This window comes from Macaca fascicularis, chromosome 1 (genome assembly GCF_037993035.2).
Source record: "Macaca fascicularis isolate 582-1 chromosome 1, T2T-MFA8v1.1".
In the NCBI taxonomy this organism is placed as follows: Eukaryota; Metazoa; Chordata; class Mammalia; order Primates; family Cercopithecidae; genus Macaca; species Macaca fascicularis.
The window spans coordinates 36,978,262-36,997,950 of NC_088375.1; the positions used below are offsets into that span (position 1 = coordinate 36,978,262).

General features: G+C 41.0%; 1 protein-coding gene across 1 annotated transcript in view; it reads left to right on the plus strand.

Annotated features, from left to right (window-relative positions):
• AXDND1 (axonemal dynein light chain domain containing 1) overlaps positions 1-19,689 on the plus strand; it is a 171,501-nt gene that overhangs the window by 111,316 nt on the left and 40,496 nt on the right. The window contains exons 18-20 of the mRNA XM_065532054.2: positions 8,192-8,285; positions 16,601-16,800; positions 17,916-18,012. Coding sequence (XP_065388126.1) covers positions 8,192-8,285; positions 16,601-16,800; positions 17,916-18,012 — 391 coding nt within the window. The remainder of the gene's footprint in view (positions 1-8,191; positions 8,286-16,600; positions 16,801-17,915; positions 18,013-19,689) is intronic.

The window sequence follows — 19,689 nt, forward strand, 5'->3', positions numbered from 1 at the left end:
TGAGGTGGGAGAATCACTTGAACCTGGGAGGCGGTGGTTGCAGTGAGCCAAGATCGCGCCACTGCACTCCACCCCAGGCGACAGAGTGAGACCCCACCTCAAAAAAAAAAAAAAAAAAAAAGTTACCTAGTCTTGGGTAGTTTCTTTATAGCAGTGTGAGAATGGAGTAATACAGGAAATTGGTACCGGAAGTGGGGTACTGCTATAAAGTTAGCCTGAATATATGTAAGCCACATTGAAACTGGATAATGGGCAGAAGTTGGAATAGTTTGGAGGGCTCAGAGGAAGACAGAAAGATTTGGGAAAGTTTGGAACTTCCTAGAGACTTGTTGAATGGTTTTGACCAAATGCTGATTGTGATGTGGACAATGAAGTCTGGGCTGAGCTAGTCTCAGATGGAGATGAGAAACTTACTGGGAACTGGAGTAAAAGTTACTCTTGCTATGCCTTAGTAAAGAGGTTGGTGGTATTTTGCCCCTGCCCTAGAAATCTGAGGAACTTTGAACTTGAGAGAGATGATTTAGGGTATCTGGTGGAAGAAATTTCTAAGTGGCAAAGCATTCAAGAGGAAGCAGAGCATAAAAGTTTGGAAAATTTGCAGTCTGACCATGAGGTAGAAAAGAAAAACCCATTTTCTGGGGAGGAATTAAAGACAGCTGCAGAAATTTGCATAAGTAATGAGAAACTGAATGTTCGTAGCCAAGTCAATGGGGAAAATGTCTCCAGGGCATCAGAGATCCTCAGAGCAACCCCTGTTATCACAGGCCTGGAGGCCTAGAAGGTAAAAATGGTTTCATGGGTCAGGCCCAGGGACCCCGCTGCTCTGTGAAGCCTCTGGACATGGCACCCTGTGTCCTAGCCACTTCAGCTCCAGTCGTGGCTAAAAGGGGCCAAGGTACAGCTTGGGCCATTGCTTCAGAGGGTGATCTTGGGCCTGTGGGTGCACAGAAGTCAAGAATTGAGGTTTGGGAATCTCTACCTAGATTTCAGAGGATGTATGGAAATGCTTGGATGTCCAGGCAGAAGTCTGCTGCAGAGGTGTAGCCCTCATGGAGAACCTCTGCTAGGGCAGTACAAAAGGGAAATTTAGAGTTGGAGGCCCCACACAGAGTCCCCACTGGGGCCTAGTGGAGCTGTGAGAAGGGGGCCACTGTCCTCCAGACCCCAGAATGGTAGATGCATCAACACTTTGCACTGTGCACTTGGAAAAGCCACAGACACTCAACACCAGCCCATGAAAGCAGCCAGGCGAGGGGCTGCACCCTGCAAAGCCACAGGAGTGGAGCTGCCCAAGCCTGTGGGAGCTCACCTCTTGCATTAGCATGACTTAGATGTGAGACATGGAATCAAAGAGATTATTTAGAAGCTTTAAGATTTAATGACTGGCCTGCTAGATTTCAGACTCGCATGGGGCCTGTAGCCCCTTTGTTTTGGTCAGTTTCTCCCATTTGAAATGACAGCATTTATCCAGTGCCTCTACCCCGATTGTATCTTGGAAGGAACTAACTGTTTTTTTATTTTACAGGCTCATAGGCAGAAGGGACTTGCCTTGCTCAGATGAGATGTTGCACTGTGGACTTTTGAGTAAATCCTGAAATGAGTTTAGACTTTGGGGGACTGTTGCAAAGGCATAATTGGTTTTGAAATGTGAAATTATATGAGATTTGGAAAGGGCCAGGACAGAATGATATGTTTTGGCTCTGTTTCCCTACCCAAATGTCATCTTGAATTGTAATCCTCATGTGTTGAGGGTGGGACCTGTAATTCTCACATGTCAAGGAAAGGAGATGATTGGATCATGGTGGCTGTTTTCCCCCTGCTGTTCTCATGAGAGTGAGTTTTTATGCGATATGATGGTCTTATAAGCATTTGGCATTTCCCCTACTTGCACTTCTCTTTTTCCTGCTGCCTTGTGAAGAGGTACTTGTTTTTCCTTCCCCTTCTGCCATGATTATAAGCTTCCTGAGGCTTCTCCAGCCATGTAGAACTGTGTGTCGATTAAACCTCTTTTGTTTAAAAATTACCCAGTCTAGGGTATTTCTTTATAGCATTGTAGAATTGGACTAATATAATATTACAAGCCAAAAATACATTGTTATAATTATAAATTTACCATCTGTCATCATTTCTATCACCCATTAGAGTTTGCTCCCATCCACCTCTTCTGTGCTATTTTGACATATATATTACAAATATATTACATTTTTATGTTATAGGTCCAACAATATATCATATATTATTTTATACAAGTTCTTCTTTAATCAGTTAAGAAATAGAAAATATGCTTTCATATTGTCTTTTAAAATTGCATAATTTTCTTTACACTGCCTTGTTTTTTGTGTAGATTCTAATTACCATCTGTGGTCATTGCTTTCAGCCTGAAAAATTTCCTCTAGGATTTATTGTAAGGAAAATCTACTAGCAATGAATTCTTCAGTTTTTAAAAAATTTGGGGCAGTCTTTATTCCACCTTCATTTCTGGAACATGTGTTTGTTGGATATAGGATTCTTGGTTGACATTTTTCTTCTTTAGGCAGTATGAATATGTTATCCTGCTACTTTTTGGCCTCTATTGTGTATACTGAGAAGTCAGCTGTTAATCTTATTGGAACTCCCTTGTAAGTGATGTGTTGTTTTTCTCTTACTGCTCTCAAGATTTTCTCCTTATTTTGACTTCTAGCACCTTAACGCTCATATATAAGTTTGTAGACCTCTTTGTGTTTATCTTACATGGAGATTGTTAAGCTTCTTGAATGTGTTATTGTTTTTCAATAAATTTGGAGAGTTTCAGCTACTGTTTCTTTCAATATTTTTATGTATTTTCTTTTCTCTACTTCCAGTACTCCCTTTATGTGTAAGGGTGTCCCATATTTCTTCAGTACTGTTTTCATGTCTCTTCATTCTTTTTCTCTTTATTCTTTGGCTTGAATAACTTCCACATATTTACCTTCAAGTTCAATTCTTCTCTCTTCTGCCAGTTCAAATTTACTGTTGAGCCCTAGTAGTGACTTTAAAACATTTTTCAGTTATCGTTCTTTTTCACTTTAAAATTTTCATTTATTTCTTTTTTCCAATTTATATTTTTAATTTCTATTCTCTTATTTGCTACAACATTGTTATAATACCTTCCTTTGCTTATCTAATCATGGATTTCTTTAGTTCTGTGAACATGAACTAACGTGTGTTAGTTCATTTTCACACTGCTGATAAAGACATACCCAAGACTGGGCAATTTACAAAAGTAAGAATTTTAATGATCTCACAGTTCCACATGTCTGGGGAGGCCTCACAGGAAATCATGGTGGAAGGTGAGAGGCACATCTCACATGGAAGCAGACAAGAGAAGAGAATGAGAGCCAAGTGAAAGGGATTTCCCCTTATAAAACCATCAGATCTCATGAGACTTATTCACTACCGTGAGAACAGTGTGGGGGAAACTACTCCCACGATTCAATTATCTCCTACTGGGTTCCTCCCAAAACATGAAGGAATTACGGGAGCTACAATTTAAGATAAGATTTGGATGGGGACACAGCCAAACCATGTAATCTGCCCCTGGCCTCTCCCAAATCTCATGTCCTCACATTTCAAAACCAATCATGCCTTCCAAACAGTCCCCATAAGTCTTAACTCATTTCAGCATTAACTCAAAAGTCCACAGTCCAAAGTCTCAGCCAAGACAAGGCAAGTCTCTTCCACCTATAAGCCTGTAAAATCAAAAGCAAGTTATTTACTTCCTAGATACAAAAGCGGGTACAGATATTTGGTACATACAGGCATTCCAAATGGGAGAAATTGGCCAAAACAAAGGGGCTACAGGCTCCATGCAAATTAAAAATCTAGCAGGGCAGACAAATCTTAAAGCTCCATAATGATCTCCTTTGACACCATGTCTCACATCTGGGTCACGCTGATGCAAGAGGTGGGTTCTCATGGTCTTGGATAGTTCTGCCTCATTGGCTTTGTGGGGCACAGACTCCCTCCTGGCTGCTTTCATGGGCTGGGGTTGAGTGCCTATGGCTTTTCCAGGCACATGGTGCATGCTGTTGGTGGATATACCATTCTGGGATCTGGAGGACAGTGGCCATTTTCTCACAGCTCCACTAGGCAGCACACCAGTGGGGACTCTGTGGGGGGGTACCCACCTCACATTTTCCTTCTGCACTGCCCTAGCAGAGGTCTCCATTAGCACCCCACCCCTGCAGCAAACTTCTGCCTGGACATCCAGTTGTTTCCATACATCCTTGAAATCTAGGCTAAGGTTCCCAAACCTTGATTCTTGGCTTCTGTGCACCTGCAGGTTCAATACAATGTGGATGCTGCCATGGCTTGGGGCTTCACCTTCTGAAGCCATGGCCCCAGCTGTACCTTGGCCCCTTTTAGTCATGGCTGGAGCAGCTGGGATGCAGGGCACCAAGTCCCTAGATTGCACACAGCAGAGCAGTCTGTGTGCTCTTCACGGGCCTAGCCCATGAAGCCATTTTTTCCTCCTAGGCCTTCAGGCCTGTGATGGGAGGGGCTGACCCAAAGGTCTCTGACATGACCTGGGGACATTTTCCCCATTGTCTTGGGGATTAACATTCGGCTGCTCATTACTTATGCAGATTTCTGCAGCTGGCTTGAATTTCTCCTAGAAAATGGAATATTTTTCTCTCTTGCATTGTCAGGCTGCAGATTTTCTGAACTTTTATGCTCTGTTTCCCTTTTAAAACTGAATACCTGGCTGGGTGTGGTGGCTCATGCCTGTAATCCCAGCACACTGGGAGGCCAAGGCAGGTGGATCACCTGAGGTCAGGAACTTGAGACCAGCCTGGCCAACATGGTGAAACTCAATCTCTACTAAAAATGCAAAATTATCTGGGTGTAGTGGCACATGCTTGTAGTCCCAGCTACTCAGGAGCCTGAGACAGGAGAATCACTTGAACCTGGGAGGTGGAGGCTGCAGTCAGCCGAGATCATACCACTGCACTGCAGTCTGGGTGAGATAGAGACTCTGTCTCAAAAAATTAAAAAAAAAAAAAAAAAAGAAAAAAAGACTGAATACATTTAACAGCACCCAAGTCACCCCTTGAATGCTTTGTTTCTTAGAAATTTCTTCCACTGGCTGGGTGCAGTGACTCACGCCTGTAATCTCAGCACTTTGGGAGGCTGAGACGGGTGGATCACCTGAAGTCAGGAGTTCGAGACCAGCCTGACCAACATGGAGAAGCCCTATCTTTACTGAAAATCAAAATTAACCAGGCATGATGGTGGATGCCTGTAATCCCAGCTACTTGGGAGGCTGAGGCAGGAGAATCTCTGGAACCCGGGAGGTGGAGATTGTGGTGAACCGAGATTGCGTCATTGCACTCCAGCCTGGGCAACAAGAGTGAAACTCCATCTCAAAAAAACAAAACAAAACATGGAAAAAGGCTGGGTGTGGTGGCTCATGCCTGTAATCCCAGCACCTTGGGAGGCCGAGGTGGGCGGATCATGAGGTCAGGAGATGGAGACCATCCTGTCTAACACGGTGAAACCCTGTCTCTACTAAAAATACAAAAAATTAGCTGGGTGTGGTGGCTCATGCCTGTAGTCCCAGCTACTCAGGAGGCTGAGGCAGGAGAATGGCATGAACCCGGGAGGCAGAGCTTGCAGTGAGCCAAGGTCACGTCACTGCACTCCAGCCTGGGTGACAGAGGGAGACTCTGTCTCAACAAAAAAAAAAAAGAGAGAAAGAAGAAAAGAAAAGAAAAAAGAAATTTCTTCCACCAGATAGTCTAAATCATCTCTCTGAAGCTGAAAGTTTCACAAATCTCTAGGGCAGGGGCAAAATGCCGCCAGTCTCTTTGCTTAAACATAACAAGAATCTTCTTTGCTCCAGTTCCCAAGAAGTTCCTCATTTCCATCTGAAACCACCTCAGTCTGGATTCCATTGTCCATATCATTATCAGCATTTTGGTCAAAGCCATTCAACAAGTGTCTAGGAAGTTCCAAATTGTTCCACATTTTCCTGTCTTCTTCTGAGCCCTTCAAACTGTTCCAACCTCTGCCTGTTACCCAGTTCCAAGGTGGCTTCCACATTTTTGGGTATATTTACAGTAGTGCCCCACTCCTGGTACCGATTTACTGTGTTAGTCCATTCTCATGCTTCTGATAAAGACATACCAGAGACTGGGTAATTTACAAAGGAAAAAGGGTTTAGTGGACTCACAGTTCCACATGGCTGGGGAGGCCTTACAATCCTGGTGGAAGGTGAAAGGCACATCTCACATGGTGGCAGACAAGAGAAGAGAATGAGAGCCAAGTGAAAGGGGTTCTTCCCCTTATAAAATCATCAGATCTCATGAGACTTATTCACTACCAGGAGAACAGTATGGGGGACACCACCCCCATGATTCAATTATCTCCCACTGGGTCCCTCCCACAACATGAGGGAATTATGGGAGCTACAATTCAAGATGAGATTTGGGTGGGGACATAGCCAAACCTTATCAGCTGCTTTGAAGTTGAGGTCTGATCAGTCTCACAGGCAGTTTCTGTTGCCTGCCTGGTGTATATTTCATACTTTCTTGTTTCTTTTCATGCTTTGTAAGGTTTTTTGTTGTTGTTGTTGTTGTTGTTGTTTTTGGTTTTTGGATACTGGACATATTAGATAATATACTGTAGCAACTTTTGTTGCTACCTCCCTCTTCCTTGTCTTAAGTCCCTGATCTTGCTCTCAAGAAGGTGCAGTTTTCGGGTATGCATACTGTCACCCTGCAGTGACAGTGGTGTTTGTCAAGGTTCACTTCTTTTTCTTTGACCACACCAAACTGTTAAACTTCACTAATTATTGTTTTCAATAATTCTCTGGGGCATATATTGCTCTAAAACTACTTTCATGTAATTTGGGCTTCTTGGAAAGAATAATTCCTGAGATCAGTGTTTGATCTTGTTCTGAACCCAAGTGGCCTTCCCTCAGTTGTCTCAGTCCCTGGTTCTCTCCTGCAAACTAGTTAACCTACAGTTTAGCCTCTATCTTGAATCTCCACTGAATTGCATTTCACCAAACCTCCACTGTTCTTGAAGGCACCCTTAGATTTGAATGTCTTCAGGCTGTGTTGCAAATGAAGTTAGTTTATTTGGGACAAGATTAGGAGCTTTTAAATTTTCTTTTTCTTTTTTCTTTTTTCTTTTTTTTTTTTTTTTTGCCTTCTTCTACCTCCAGGCAAAATATCTGAGCTAGGGTTCTGGAGCTGGGGGTAGCGACAATGGTAAGCTTCTCTCTGAGTGACACTCACACTGTCAGAGCTGAGCACTCCTTAGAGGGGATAGTAGCAGCCTGAGGTCTTCTTGGATTGCCTCTCATGGAATGGAACCACTGCCTTACAAGCCCAGACAATCAGGGACCCATGATTCTCAGCATGCTATGCATAGGGTAGAGTCTTTACTGTGTAAATAGGGGCTGGGTGGAAGAAGACAACCCCTACTTGTTACCTGCATTTACCCAGTACCTAGACTCATCAACAGATAGCTGGAGGCAGTATAAAAATCCATGATATCCTATTCCTCCTGAGAAGAAAGCCATGTGATTGGGAGCTGGAGGGTTAGGGAGCTCTGTGTTCTTGGCTACAGCATTCTGAAATGGAGTTGCTGCCTCACTGAGCTAAGGAGAGGAGGGAGCAGTCATGGTTCAAATACCATAGATTATTGCCTTTCTTACTGAATCTTCATAGGTTTTCTTGGATAGATGTTTTTGGAACTTCTCCATAGCACCATTTTTAGAGGCTTTAAGTGGTGTATTTAAAAAAATAATTGTTACCAGTTTCACTGGGGTAGGGGGCAGTGGGGAGGGCAGCCTTGCTCCTCACACTATCATGCTGGAAGTCATTCATTGAGAGGATTTTAAAATTCATTCTTCTCACATAGTACTAGCCTGGAAGTAAATGTAAACGGTGTAGGTTTTTACAGTAGAGAGCTAATATTGAACGTAAGATCTGCTTTGTCCACAGTGCATCTTGCTACCTACATGGGGGTTAGGAAAGCTTTGTCAGTGAGTAAACTATCATACCAGATAATTCAGGGCTTTGATTCCCCTTTCCTGAGTTCTCAAGCAATTGTCAACATCTAAGTTTATAATACCCAGCCAACTAAAACTCTTTCTCATAGCTGATAGTTACATTTATCCTTTAAATCAGCCAGTCACTTTTATTTTACTTGATTTTTCCTTCAGGGTACTCCAAGCATACATATTTAACATGATTCAACAATGGCTTTTGAAGATAGGCAATGAAATTAACAATGGTAACATTGAACTTCAGCGCCACGTATGTACTTGTAAGGATATTTGATGTTATATTTTGCCTCGGCTGGCAAATTTCTTCAAGGAAAAACAAAGCTCTCCCTATTTAAATGAAGCAGGAGGTTGAGAGGGCAAAATAGAAGCTTGTATAATAATTTCTCAAATAATTTTCAATGGATTTTTTAAAGCAGAATGTTTCTGCCTCTGGAATGGAGTTTTGGAATTGAAGAGTCAATGAGCAAATATGTTAAGCTGGAAGTATGGATTTAGGTTATCCACAGGCTTGGGAAAAATTCCTCTGAAAACCAAAATGAGTAAGAAAAAGGGTAGCAGAGTGTTTGTCACATGGTGGGACTCAATAAATGTTTGTTGAATGAATTTAGGAAGAATATTCCAGCACTGTTGGTATCTGATGGTGCTGCTACATTAATCCCTTCTTTGGCAAAATGCTTGATTTACCATTAGGGTTTTATCTCCATGGAATCATATGCTCAATTTGTTATTTTCTAGAATTTAATTTTTATAGTATAGGATTACTTAGAAAGTGCCTTTATATACCTCAATTGTAACACTGCATTGTTATAATTAATCTGTGTAGAAAATTTGCAAGATTGTAAACTCTATGAGGAATGATGTGTATCCTGTGTATCCATATTAACTCTTATTAATATTTAGAAACAGAAAAGTTGGATATAGGAGACAAGATGGCTGACTAAATTCAGCCAGGAGAAACATCTGCCACTGAGGGACTAGAAGATCGGAAAGACTGGTGCACTCCAAGCATATCTTTAGAGGGAAGGCATTGAGAGTGGAGGAGGGAAGATACAGATGCTGGGCTAAAGGGGGAGGAAGCTGGAAACCCTTTATAGGGATACCACACACTGGGACTCCTTCCTGGCCGCCAATGACTCTTGGGGAAAAAGTGAGCTAAGCAGGTGAGAAGTGACCTTCTCTTGACATAGGCATCTGGAATTCAGACAGCAGACAATCCCAGAACCCCCACAGTCACTTAAGCTGGCCGAGAGAGCTGCTTAGAGAGGTGGTAGGCGTGGCACTCCAGCCAGTGGGGAGCCTGGAGGGTTTGGTGCGGGAGCATCTCTAGTGGAGCACAGTCGGGATGCCTGTCCCCCAAGGCCTGCCTTGCTCCTTTAGGAGACGTTAGTCTTAGGGGAACTACCAGACCTGAACAATACAGGATGATCTTGCCCATGAGACAGGGCCGGTTTCACCTAAGCACCCCCCTGTCTTGTGGACTCTCCCAGGACTCCAGCCTGACCATGCCTGTTTGCAGTGCAGCCTTGGATGCCCGGCTGAGGTGCCTCCCAGGGGCCTGCATCATAGCTCCTGTACCTGTAGACCATGCCTGACCATTGGAGAGCTCCAGCAGAGCATCCCCCACTAACAAGCACCAGCCCGCCCATGTACTCTACCCATCACAGCCTCCCCAATGCCATTTGCCAGTGTGCACTCACCCATGACCACCCCCTACATTGCTTTGCTAGTGTGGGTGCATGTATTCAGAACTTGCCCCTCCTTCCCCACCAGCTCACATGTGCACATGCACCCTACCATGCCAACTGCTGCCACTGTGAGTGCATCACACTACCTACCCCATAACCAATGCAAAGGTATGCAAGGAGACCGGTGGCCCCACACCCGGTGCTGCACTGCCATTGCCACTGGAGTGTTCATGGGTACAGGGACTGCTAACCTTTTGCCTGCCAGTGCTCCGCCACTTTGCCAACACTGCTGCTGGCATGAAACTATGCATGGATGCCAGCAGACCTGCCTCCCACCTGTGCAGCCACTGCTGCCTTTGTGAATATGTGCACAGAGGTTACCAGTCCTGCGCCTGCCATCACTCTGCCCCCATGCTGATGCCACCACCAGTGTGAACATGCACAGGGACATTGGTGGGCTACTCCCTGCAGCATGCTGCACTGCTACCACTGCAAATGTCCACATCCCTGCCCTCATTAGTGCCCCACCACAGCTGATGAGCATGCACCCTGCTGCACTGCTGCTGCTCCTGGCATGTGTAAGCAAGCACAGATCCCACTGTCACCACCTAATGAATTGCTTTGGCTGGCGTCACCCATTGGAGTATTGTGACTAGTGGTCTGGGAACTCCTTGGCTCTTCCAATACAGTAGGTTCCTAGCCTTGAGGGGCCAGATTACAAAGCTGAGGACCTGATCCCAGACCCTAGAGTTGGAGCATGCAGTCCAGGAGGCCTAAGCTAAGCCTTGGACCCCTAAAGTCTTCCAGAAATGAAGCAGGTTGACTGAACCCACCTTACACCAGAATCAAACCTCCAAGGGTATCAAAGAGGAGGAAAGAGAAAAGAAAATTCATTCTAAGGACAGCAACTTCAAAGACTGAAGGAACATCAGCTCACAAAGATTAGAAAGCACAAGAACTCTGGCAACTCAAGAGTACAGAGTGTCTTCTTACCTCCAAACGACCACACTGTTCCCCAGCAATGTTTCTTAACCAGGCTGACATGACAGAAATAAAATTCAGAATATGTATAGTAACAAAGATTATCAACATACAGGAGAAAGTTGAAACTCAATCCAAAGAATCTAAGGATTACAATAAAATGATACAGGAGCTGACAGATGAAATGGTCATTATAAGAAAGAACCACCAGGCGCGGTGGCTCATACCTGTAATCCCAGCACTTTGGGAGGCTGAGGTGGGTGGATCGACTGAGGTCAGGAGTTCGAGACCAGCCTGACCAACATAGTGAAATCCCATCTCTACTAAAAATACAGAAAATTAGCTGGGCATGGTGGTGGGCACCTGTAATCCCAGCTACTCAGGAGGCTGAAGCAGGAGAATCGCTTGAACCTGGGAGGCGGAGGTTGCAGTGAGCCAAGATCGCGCCATTGCACTCCAGCCTGAGCAACAGGAGTAAAACTCTGTCTCAAAATAAAAAATAAATTAAAAAAAAAGAACCAAACTAATCTGATGGGAATGAAAAACATACTACGAGAATTTCATAATGCAATTGCAAATATTAACAGCAGAATCAACTAAGCTGAGGAAAAAAAATCTCAGAGTTTGAAGACTGGCTCTCTGAAATAACTCAGTCAGACAAAAATAAAGAAAAAACAATAAAGATGAATGAACAAAACCTTTGAGAAATCTGAAATTATGTAAAAAGATCAAATCTACAACTCATTGGCATTCCCAAAAGAGAGAGAAACCAAGCAATTTGGAAAGTGTATTTCAGGATATCATGCACGAAAACTTTCACAACCTCGCTAAAGGGGCCAAAATTCAAATTCAGGAAATGCAGAGAGCCCCTGAAAAATACTACAAAAGAAGACTATCCACGAGACACATAGTCATCAGATTCTCCAAAGCTGAAATGAAAGAAAAAATGTTAAAGGTAGGTAGAGAGAATGGGCACGTCACCTACAAAGCGAACTCCATAAGGCTAACAGCAGACATGTCAGCAGAAATCCTACAAGTCAAAAGAAATTGTGGGCTTACATTCAGCATTCTTAGAAAAGAAATTCCAAACAAGAACTTCATATCTAGCCAAACTGAGCTTCATAAGCAAAGGAGAAATAAGATCCTTTTTAGACAAGCAAATGCTAAGGGAATTTTTGTGACCAGATGTGCCTTACAAGAGGTCCTGAAGAGAGTGCTAAATATGGAAAAGAAAGACCATTACCAGCCACGACAAATACATGCTTAGATATTTAGACTACTATAAAGCAACCAAACAAGTCTGCATAGTAGCCAGCTAACAATATGATGACAGGATCAAATCCACACATATCAATACTAACCTTGAACATAAATGGGCTAAATGCCCCAATTAAAAGGCTGGTGAGGTTTTGGAGAAAAGGGAACTCTTATACACTGCTGGTGGGAATATGTAAATTAGTTCAGCCATTGTGGAAAGCAATTTGTCAATTTCTCAAAGAACTTAGAATTACCATTCTACCCAGAAATCCCATGATTGGCTCATACCCAAAGGAATATAAATCATTCTACCATATAGACATGTGCACTCATATGTTCATCATAGCATTATTCACAATAGCAAATACATGAAATCAACCTAAATGCTCCATCAGTGGTAGACTGGGTAAAGCAAATGTGGTACATATTCACCATGGAATACTGTGCACCCAAAAAAGGAATGAGATAATGTACTTTGCAGCAATATGGATGGAGCTGGAAGCCATTATCCTAAGCAAACCAACACAGGAACAGGAAACCAAATACCACATACTCTCACTTATAAGTGGGAGCTAAACATTGAATACATACGGGCACAAAGAAAGGGAAAACAGACACCGAGGCCTACATGAGGGTGGAGAGTGGGAGGAGGATGAGGATCGAAAACCTACTTATTGGTTATTATGCTTATTACCTGAGTGATGAAATAATTTGTACACCAAACCCCCACAACATGCAATTTACCTGTGTGACAAACCTGCACATGTACCCCTAAACCTAAAATAAAAGTTAAATAAAAATAAATACAGAAAAGTTTGTCTGGGTTTTCACTCACCATTCATTTTCCGTCCTGATCCATGTTCTTACCTCCAGTTTTTTTGTTATTGTTTTTCCTTTCCCTCCTTACTCCATTTTACCTGTGCTGCTTGGCTGTCTAAAACACTGATCTCTAAACGTTTTTTATCATGATTTTTGGTAATGGTTCAAACAGCTGATTGAACAAGCTTCATGATGTTTTATAATTGCAGGTTTAAATTGCAGATTAAACTTGTGATTATAAAGTTATTTGAAGTTTGCTTCTAAATTCAGTTTCCTTCAATACTAATTTTTAATGGAGGTCATTGCTGAAATGATAGCTTAGAAAGAAACATGAATCCAAATTGAAGAAATACATCAGTGGCTGTATTTATTAAATTATAATATTCACTTTTCATTTCCATCAATCAGGCCAGGCGTGATGGCTCATGCCTGTAATTTGGCACTTTGGAAGGCCAAGGTAGGAGGATTACTTTAAGCCCAGGAATTTAAGACCAACCTGGTCAACACAGCAAGACCTCACCTCTACAAAAAATAAAACAATTAGCCAGGCGTGGTGGCACACACCTATAGTCTTGGGAAGCTGAGGTGAGAGGATCACTTGTGCCTGGTAGGTCAAGGGTGCACTGAGCTATGATTGTGCCACTGCACTGCAGCCTGGGAAACAGAGCGAGACTATGTCTCAAAAAAAAAAAAAAAAAGAAATTTCAATTCCATCAATCAGTTATGCAAAGGTTTTTTTTTTTTAGTTAACTAGTAATTTTTTCTATCATAATGTCAATCAGTTGTTCTTACAGTTGTCTAAAACATTATTCAGTATAGCATTCCTATATTTTAACAAAGTGTTCCCAGCCAATTGAAATGCTGTATATCTAAGATTTTTAAAAAGATGAGAAACGTACTTCCAGATTTTTTATATATATAGATTTTAGACTTTTAAAAGGTGAGCTATGTATCATTTTTAGCAACAAACTCACACCAAGATGGAAATATTTCCTCCTGTCCATTTTCAAAATGACCTCTCCATAGTGTAAGTTTCTTTTGCTCATTGTTAAATTTCACATATATTTGGAAGGGACAAATTAAGTGTGTGTGTGTGTGTGTGTGTGTGTGTGTGTGTGTGTGTGTGTGTTTGTACAGATGGGGTTTCACCATATTGCCCAGGCTGGTCTCGAACTCTTGAGCTCAGGCAATCCTCCCACATTGGCCTCCCACAGTGCTGGGATTACAGGCATGAGCCACCATGCCCGGCCTGCTTTTTATGTGTGTGTGTGTGTGTGTGTGTGTGTATGTATGTATGTATGTATTTATTTATTTTGAGATGGAGTCGTGCTCTGTCACCCAGGCTGGAGTACAGTGGCACATTCTCAGCTCACTGCAACCTCTGCCTCCTGGGTTCAAGCAATTCTCCTGCCTCAGCCTCCCGAGTAGCTGGGATTCAGGCACACGCCACCACGCCGGGCTAATTTTTGTATTTTTAGTAGAGACAGGGTTTCACCATCTTGGCCAGGCTGGTCTCGAACTCCTGATCTCATGATCCACCCATCTCGGCCTCCCAAAGTGCTGAGATTACAGGTGTCAACCACCGTGCCCGGCCTATTTATTTCTTAATATCAGCTAAGAAGTGGCTAAATTAATCACTCGTTATCCCTGAAAAGATTAGTAAATTTGGAAGAAGTCTTTTCATAAAAGAAAAGCAGTTAATTCATCTTAAAATTTCTTTTAAGAATTTTATATAAGAATCACAGTAAATCTATATTTTAGTACAAAAAGTATATTTACTTTCCATCTCATTAAAAAGAATTACATGGCTTTAAGAAAGTGAAAGATATTCTTTATTTTTAATTTATTTTAATTTTAAATTTACCTACAGTTTATTGTTTGACCTTGATTCTACCATTTAATCTCTCTGATATAACTTTTAAATTAAGAGATCCATTTGTGCTTATTTCCTAAGGATAGTCCAAGGATTGGTTAATATTTTATATAAGCAAAAATGAGTTATTTCAATGATAGTATAATCTAGGCCATTGGTATATGAAAGAATAGTTGGGGATTTATGCACTTTCACAGAGAAGCAGCAGGGACATAGGTAGTAGAATATGTAAGGGAGTAGTATGTTTTTCCTGTGAAGAAGACTTGCCTTTTTTACTCTTTCTCGGGAAAGTTTGCCCCTTTTCCTGATATGTAAATTCAGGTGTCAAATACATTAATCAACATTGCTTTAGGTCATTAACAACCTTTCCATCTGAATCAAGAAGCAGGAAGTTTGGGTTTTAGTATTGGATGTTATTTTTATTCATTCATTCAAGAAACATTAATTAAGCACTTACTCCCTGGTAAGTACTGTGTGTGGTATGCAGGGATAAGTTGATGGCTCATGTCTTACAGACAGGTGAATTGAGGAGATAGACATGCAAATGACTATGATAGAGATATGTACAAAGTACTGGTGTACAGATTATTTCATCACTCAGGTAATAAGCATATTTAAACAAAACATGGGAAGGTGAGCAAATTAGAGCCAGTGGAAACTGGTAAGTCTTCTCAGAGTAGATCATGTTTAAGCCTAGAGAAATACTCCAGAACTAAACAGAGAAAGGGAGTAGGGTATTTGACAAGTATGTTGTGTCTAATTTTTGCATACAGGTTTTTTGTATTTTATTTCTGGGACCCAGCCTCAGCAAATACTGTAATGCAGAGGTTCTCAAACTTTTTCTATTCACAGTGCCCTTTGGGTTTCAATATTTTCACACTCCTAAGTCAAAAGAAATACCTCACAGTTAAGTAGGTTTATTAAATAGGTAGGTTCAAACCGCTTACTAAATATTTAATGTCCTAACAATTTATTAACCATTTGGAAAAGTACTACACATACATTGAAAGAGAAAACCTTTTATTTTATTCTCATTTATTCAATATCGCTTACCAATGTAAGGCATGTACTCGTTGGCATGGTACAGCTTCTCTGACCTTGGAATCAGATTGGATGTTACCACCTTCATTTTCTGTTCCATGTTAATTTTCACACAGTATTTGTTTTTTTTAATCACACAACCACCAATCAAACCAGTTTCAAAAGATATGATGTCATCACAATTAACACAGTGCATCTAAAGTTGAAAACTGTGAACCGTGTTAAGTTCATGCTGTGTCTGGCAGATGTTACATATCATTGTTATTTCCCTCAATTTAAAATCCTATGGCATCCTTGCGAGTTTGCTGTGGAGCCCTGGAATGCCTTGATGTACAATTTGAGAATTGTAGCTTTAATAGGTTATTATCTATGACCAGGCTAAAGAAGAGATTAGTAGCTGGGCGTGTAGTTCACGCCTGTAATCCTAGCACTTTGGGAGGCTGAGGTGGGCGGACTGCTTCATCCCAGCAGTTCAAGATCGGCCTGGGCAACATGGTAAAGCCCATCTCTACAAAAAATACAGATATTAGCCAGGCATGGTGGTGTGTGTTCCTGTAGTCCCAGCTACTCAGGAGGTTAAGATGGGAGGATCACCTGAGCCTGGGGAGGTCAAGGTTGCAGGGAGCTGTGATTATGCCTCTGCACTCCAGGCTGGGCAACAGAGTGAGATTTTTTAAGACCCTGTCTCAAAAAAATTAAATAAATATCAATAAAAAAAGAGAGTAGCTTAATGTCGTATAGTGAGCAAAAGAAAATAGGGTCATGCTAGCTGATGATTTGATTTCATTAAGAATTGTAATGTTGAAAGTTGGACACAGGCACGATCATTTCTATTTTAAAATTTGGTGTGGTTTTTACTATTTGATTTACTTAAAGTGGGTCATTTGTATTATACTCATTTTTTAACAGATGGATGAGTTACATATATCTATGATCCAGTGGATGGTAAACTTGCTGATTTTAATGATACCCAACTTTACTGACCAAGACTGTCTCCTAAAGTTGGAGGAGGAAAGTGCTGAGAAACACGATATAGGAGTTGCGCGATTAGAGCTAGATGCGATTGAACTGACAAGGAAGTTGTACCAATACTCCCGCTATTTGAGCAGGTGAAGCTATCTGGTTATTTTATTGTCGCTCTTTTGAAGAATTGAATGTTGCATAAAACAGAGAAGAGACAGTGAAGTAGTAGCAATAGGAGTTATTTTAAAACCTTGAAAGAAATACTAGTTCAGTTTTTCAACTAGCTTTAACACCATGACCAGTTATAATATGAGATTTTGGGTTTTCTTTTGAAAACTGTCAGCATGGGCAGGATGAGAAGTGTGTGTATGTGAGAGTAAGAATTAGGAAAAAAGGACTCACTTTCTTGCATAAATAAGACACATCTTACACTTTTGCACATACTGGTGAGGGAGTGGATTTAAGAAGAATATTGTAATTTCCTATGTGCTGTCATGTATTTTTTTAGACGGAGTTTTCTTCTGTCACTGAGGCTGGAGTGCAGTGGCGTGATCTCGGCTCACTGCAGCCTCCACCTCCTAGGCTCAAGAGATTCTCATGCCTCAGCCTCCTGAGTAGCTGGGATTTACAGGCGTGCACTACCACCCCTGGGTAATTTTTGTATTTTTAGTAGAGACGGAGTTTTGCCATGTTGGCCAGGCTCGTCTCGAACTCCTGATCTCAAGTGATCCGCCCACCTCGGCCTCCCAAAGTGCTGGAATTACAGCTGTGAGACACCATGCCTGGCCCTGAATGTATACTTTTCTGTGCTTCACTAAATGCCAACCAAAACATCTTTTTACAAAATGGAAAAACAAAAACAAAAACAAAAAACCCACAAGCCCTTATATCTGAAAAGCTGGATTTCCACTGAATAAAGATGAAGTCTGGAAAATTATAATCTATTAACTAAGATGCAAGCTTGATGCTATGATTACTTTAAATTCAGGAAGTAGCTCTTACAATCTAAGCAAATTTTCCCTTCATTTCAATTCAATATTACCAAGGGTCAAGAATAAGAGGGATGGAAGGAAGAAGGAGGACAAGGGTAAGAAACTGAGGAGACAAATTATTCTCCTTGGTGAGTCAGTAGCTGAGTTATTATGGTGAACTTCCACTGTGTCTGGATTTTTAACATTTTAAACTTAGAAGAAGAACCAACAATAAATAGATTATGCTGAGTATGTATGTTCTCTGTTTCTTTTTTCCCCTCTTTTTGCAGTTCTTGCGAAGGGATGGTAACAGCAATGGCTCTGAGTAAATCCACTACCTCACACAGAAATGCTACTGAAGACCTTTATGAGGTGGATAAGTTGAAGGTAATAACTGTTTTCCCCTTAGTTTTGTTTTTGTTTTGTTTTTATCAGATTTTTGAGGTTCAATTGATGTACAATAAACTCACATATTTAAAGAATACAATAAGTTCTAAAATATGTATATACTCATAAAAATGGTTAATAAAAACTAAAAATAGGGAACATATCAAACACACCCAGAGTTTCCTTGTACTCCTCTTTTATTTATCCTTCCAGCCTCATCTTGTCACTAGTGTCTGATCTACTACCTAACACCAAAGATTATTTTTTATTTTCTAGAATTTATAAAAGTGGAATTATAAAGAATGTACTCTTTTTTTGTCTGACTTCTTTCACTAAGCATGATTACTTAGAGGTTCATATTGTTGTTTTCATCAACTACTTATGCTTTTTAGTGCTGAGTAGTATTTCATTGTGTAGATAGACACAATTTATTTATCTAGTCTCAAATATGCATTTGAGTTGTTTCCAGTTTTAAATTATTACTAGATAACTTCAGTGCGTATTCATATATTAAGTCTTTGAATGGACATATACTTTCACTTCCCTTCGGTTGATATCTAGGAATGGAATGGCTGAGTCACATGGAATGTGTGTTTAACTTTTAAAGAAACGGTCAAACTGCCTTCCAAAGTGGCTAACGGGTACAAAAGTGCAGTTAGATAGAAGGAATAAGTTCTAGTATTCAATAGTACATTAGGGAAATTATAGTTAACAATAATTCATTGTATATTTCAAAATAGCTAGAAGAGAAGAATTGGCTGTCTCCAACACAAAGAAAAGATAAATGTTTGAGGTGATGGATACCCCCGTTACCCTGCTTTGATCTTTGCACATTGTACACATGCATCAAGATATCGTATGTACTCCAAAATATATATACAAATATGATATATCAATTTCTTAAAAAGTAGTTAAACCATTTTTACACTCTTGCCAGCAGTATCTGAGAGTTCCAGTTGCTTTACATACTCACTGACACTTGATATAGTCAGTCTTTTAAAAATTTTTTATATAGAGTCTCGCTCTGTTGCCCAGGCTGGAGTGCAGTGGCGTGATCTTTGCTCACTGCAACCTCTGCCTCCTGGGTTCAAGAAATTCTCCTGCCTAAGCCTCCTGAATAGCTGGGACTACAGGCCTGCGCCACTACGCCTGGATTACAGTTGTGAGCCACTGCACCTGGCTGATATAGTCAGTCTTTTAAAATTCTACATTCTTATAAATGAGTAGTGGGATGTTACTGTGGTTTTAATTTGCATTTTCTTAATGACCAATGATGTTGAACTTCTTTTCATGTGTGTATGTGTAATTCATGTGTTTTCTGTGGTGTAATGTCTGTTCAAATCTTTGACTCATTTAGTATTGATTTGTTTGTTTCCTTGTTATTGAGTTGAGACAGCTGTTTTTTTCTGGATACCAAGTCTTTTATCAGATACATGATTTTAAAATATCTTCTCTTAGTCTGTGATTTGTCTTTTCTTCTCTTAATAGCGTCTTTTTTTTTTTTTTCCCTGAGACAGTATTTTACTATGTTGCCCAGGCTGGACTGGAACTCCTGGGCTCAAGTGATCTTCCCACCTGAGTCTCCAGAGTAGCCAGGATTACAGACATGAACCATCATGCCCAGTTATAGTGTCTTTCAAAGAGGGAAGTTCTTAATTTTGATGAAGTTCAATCTCT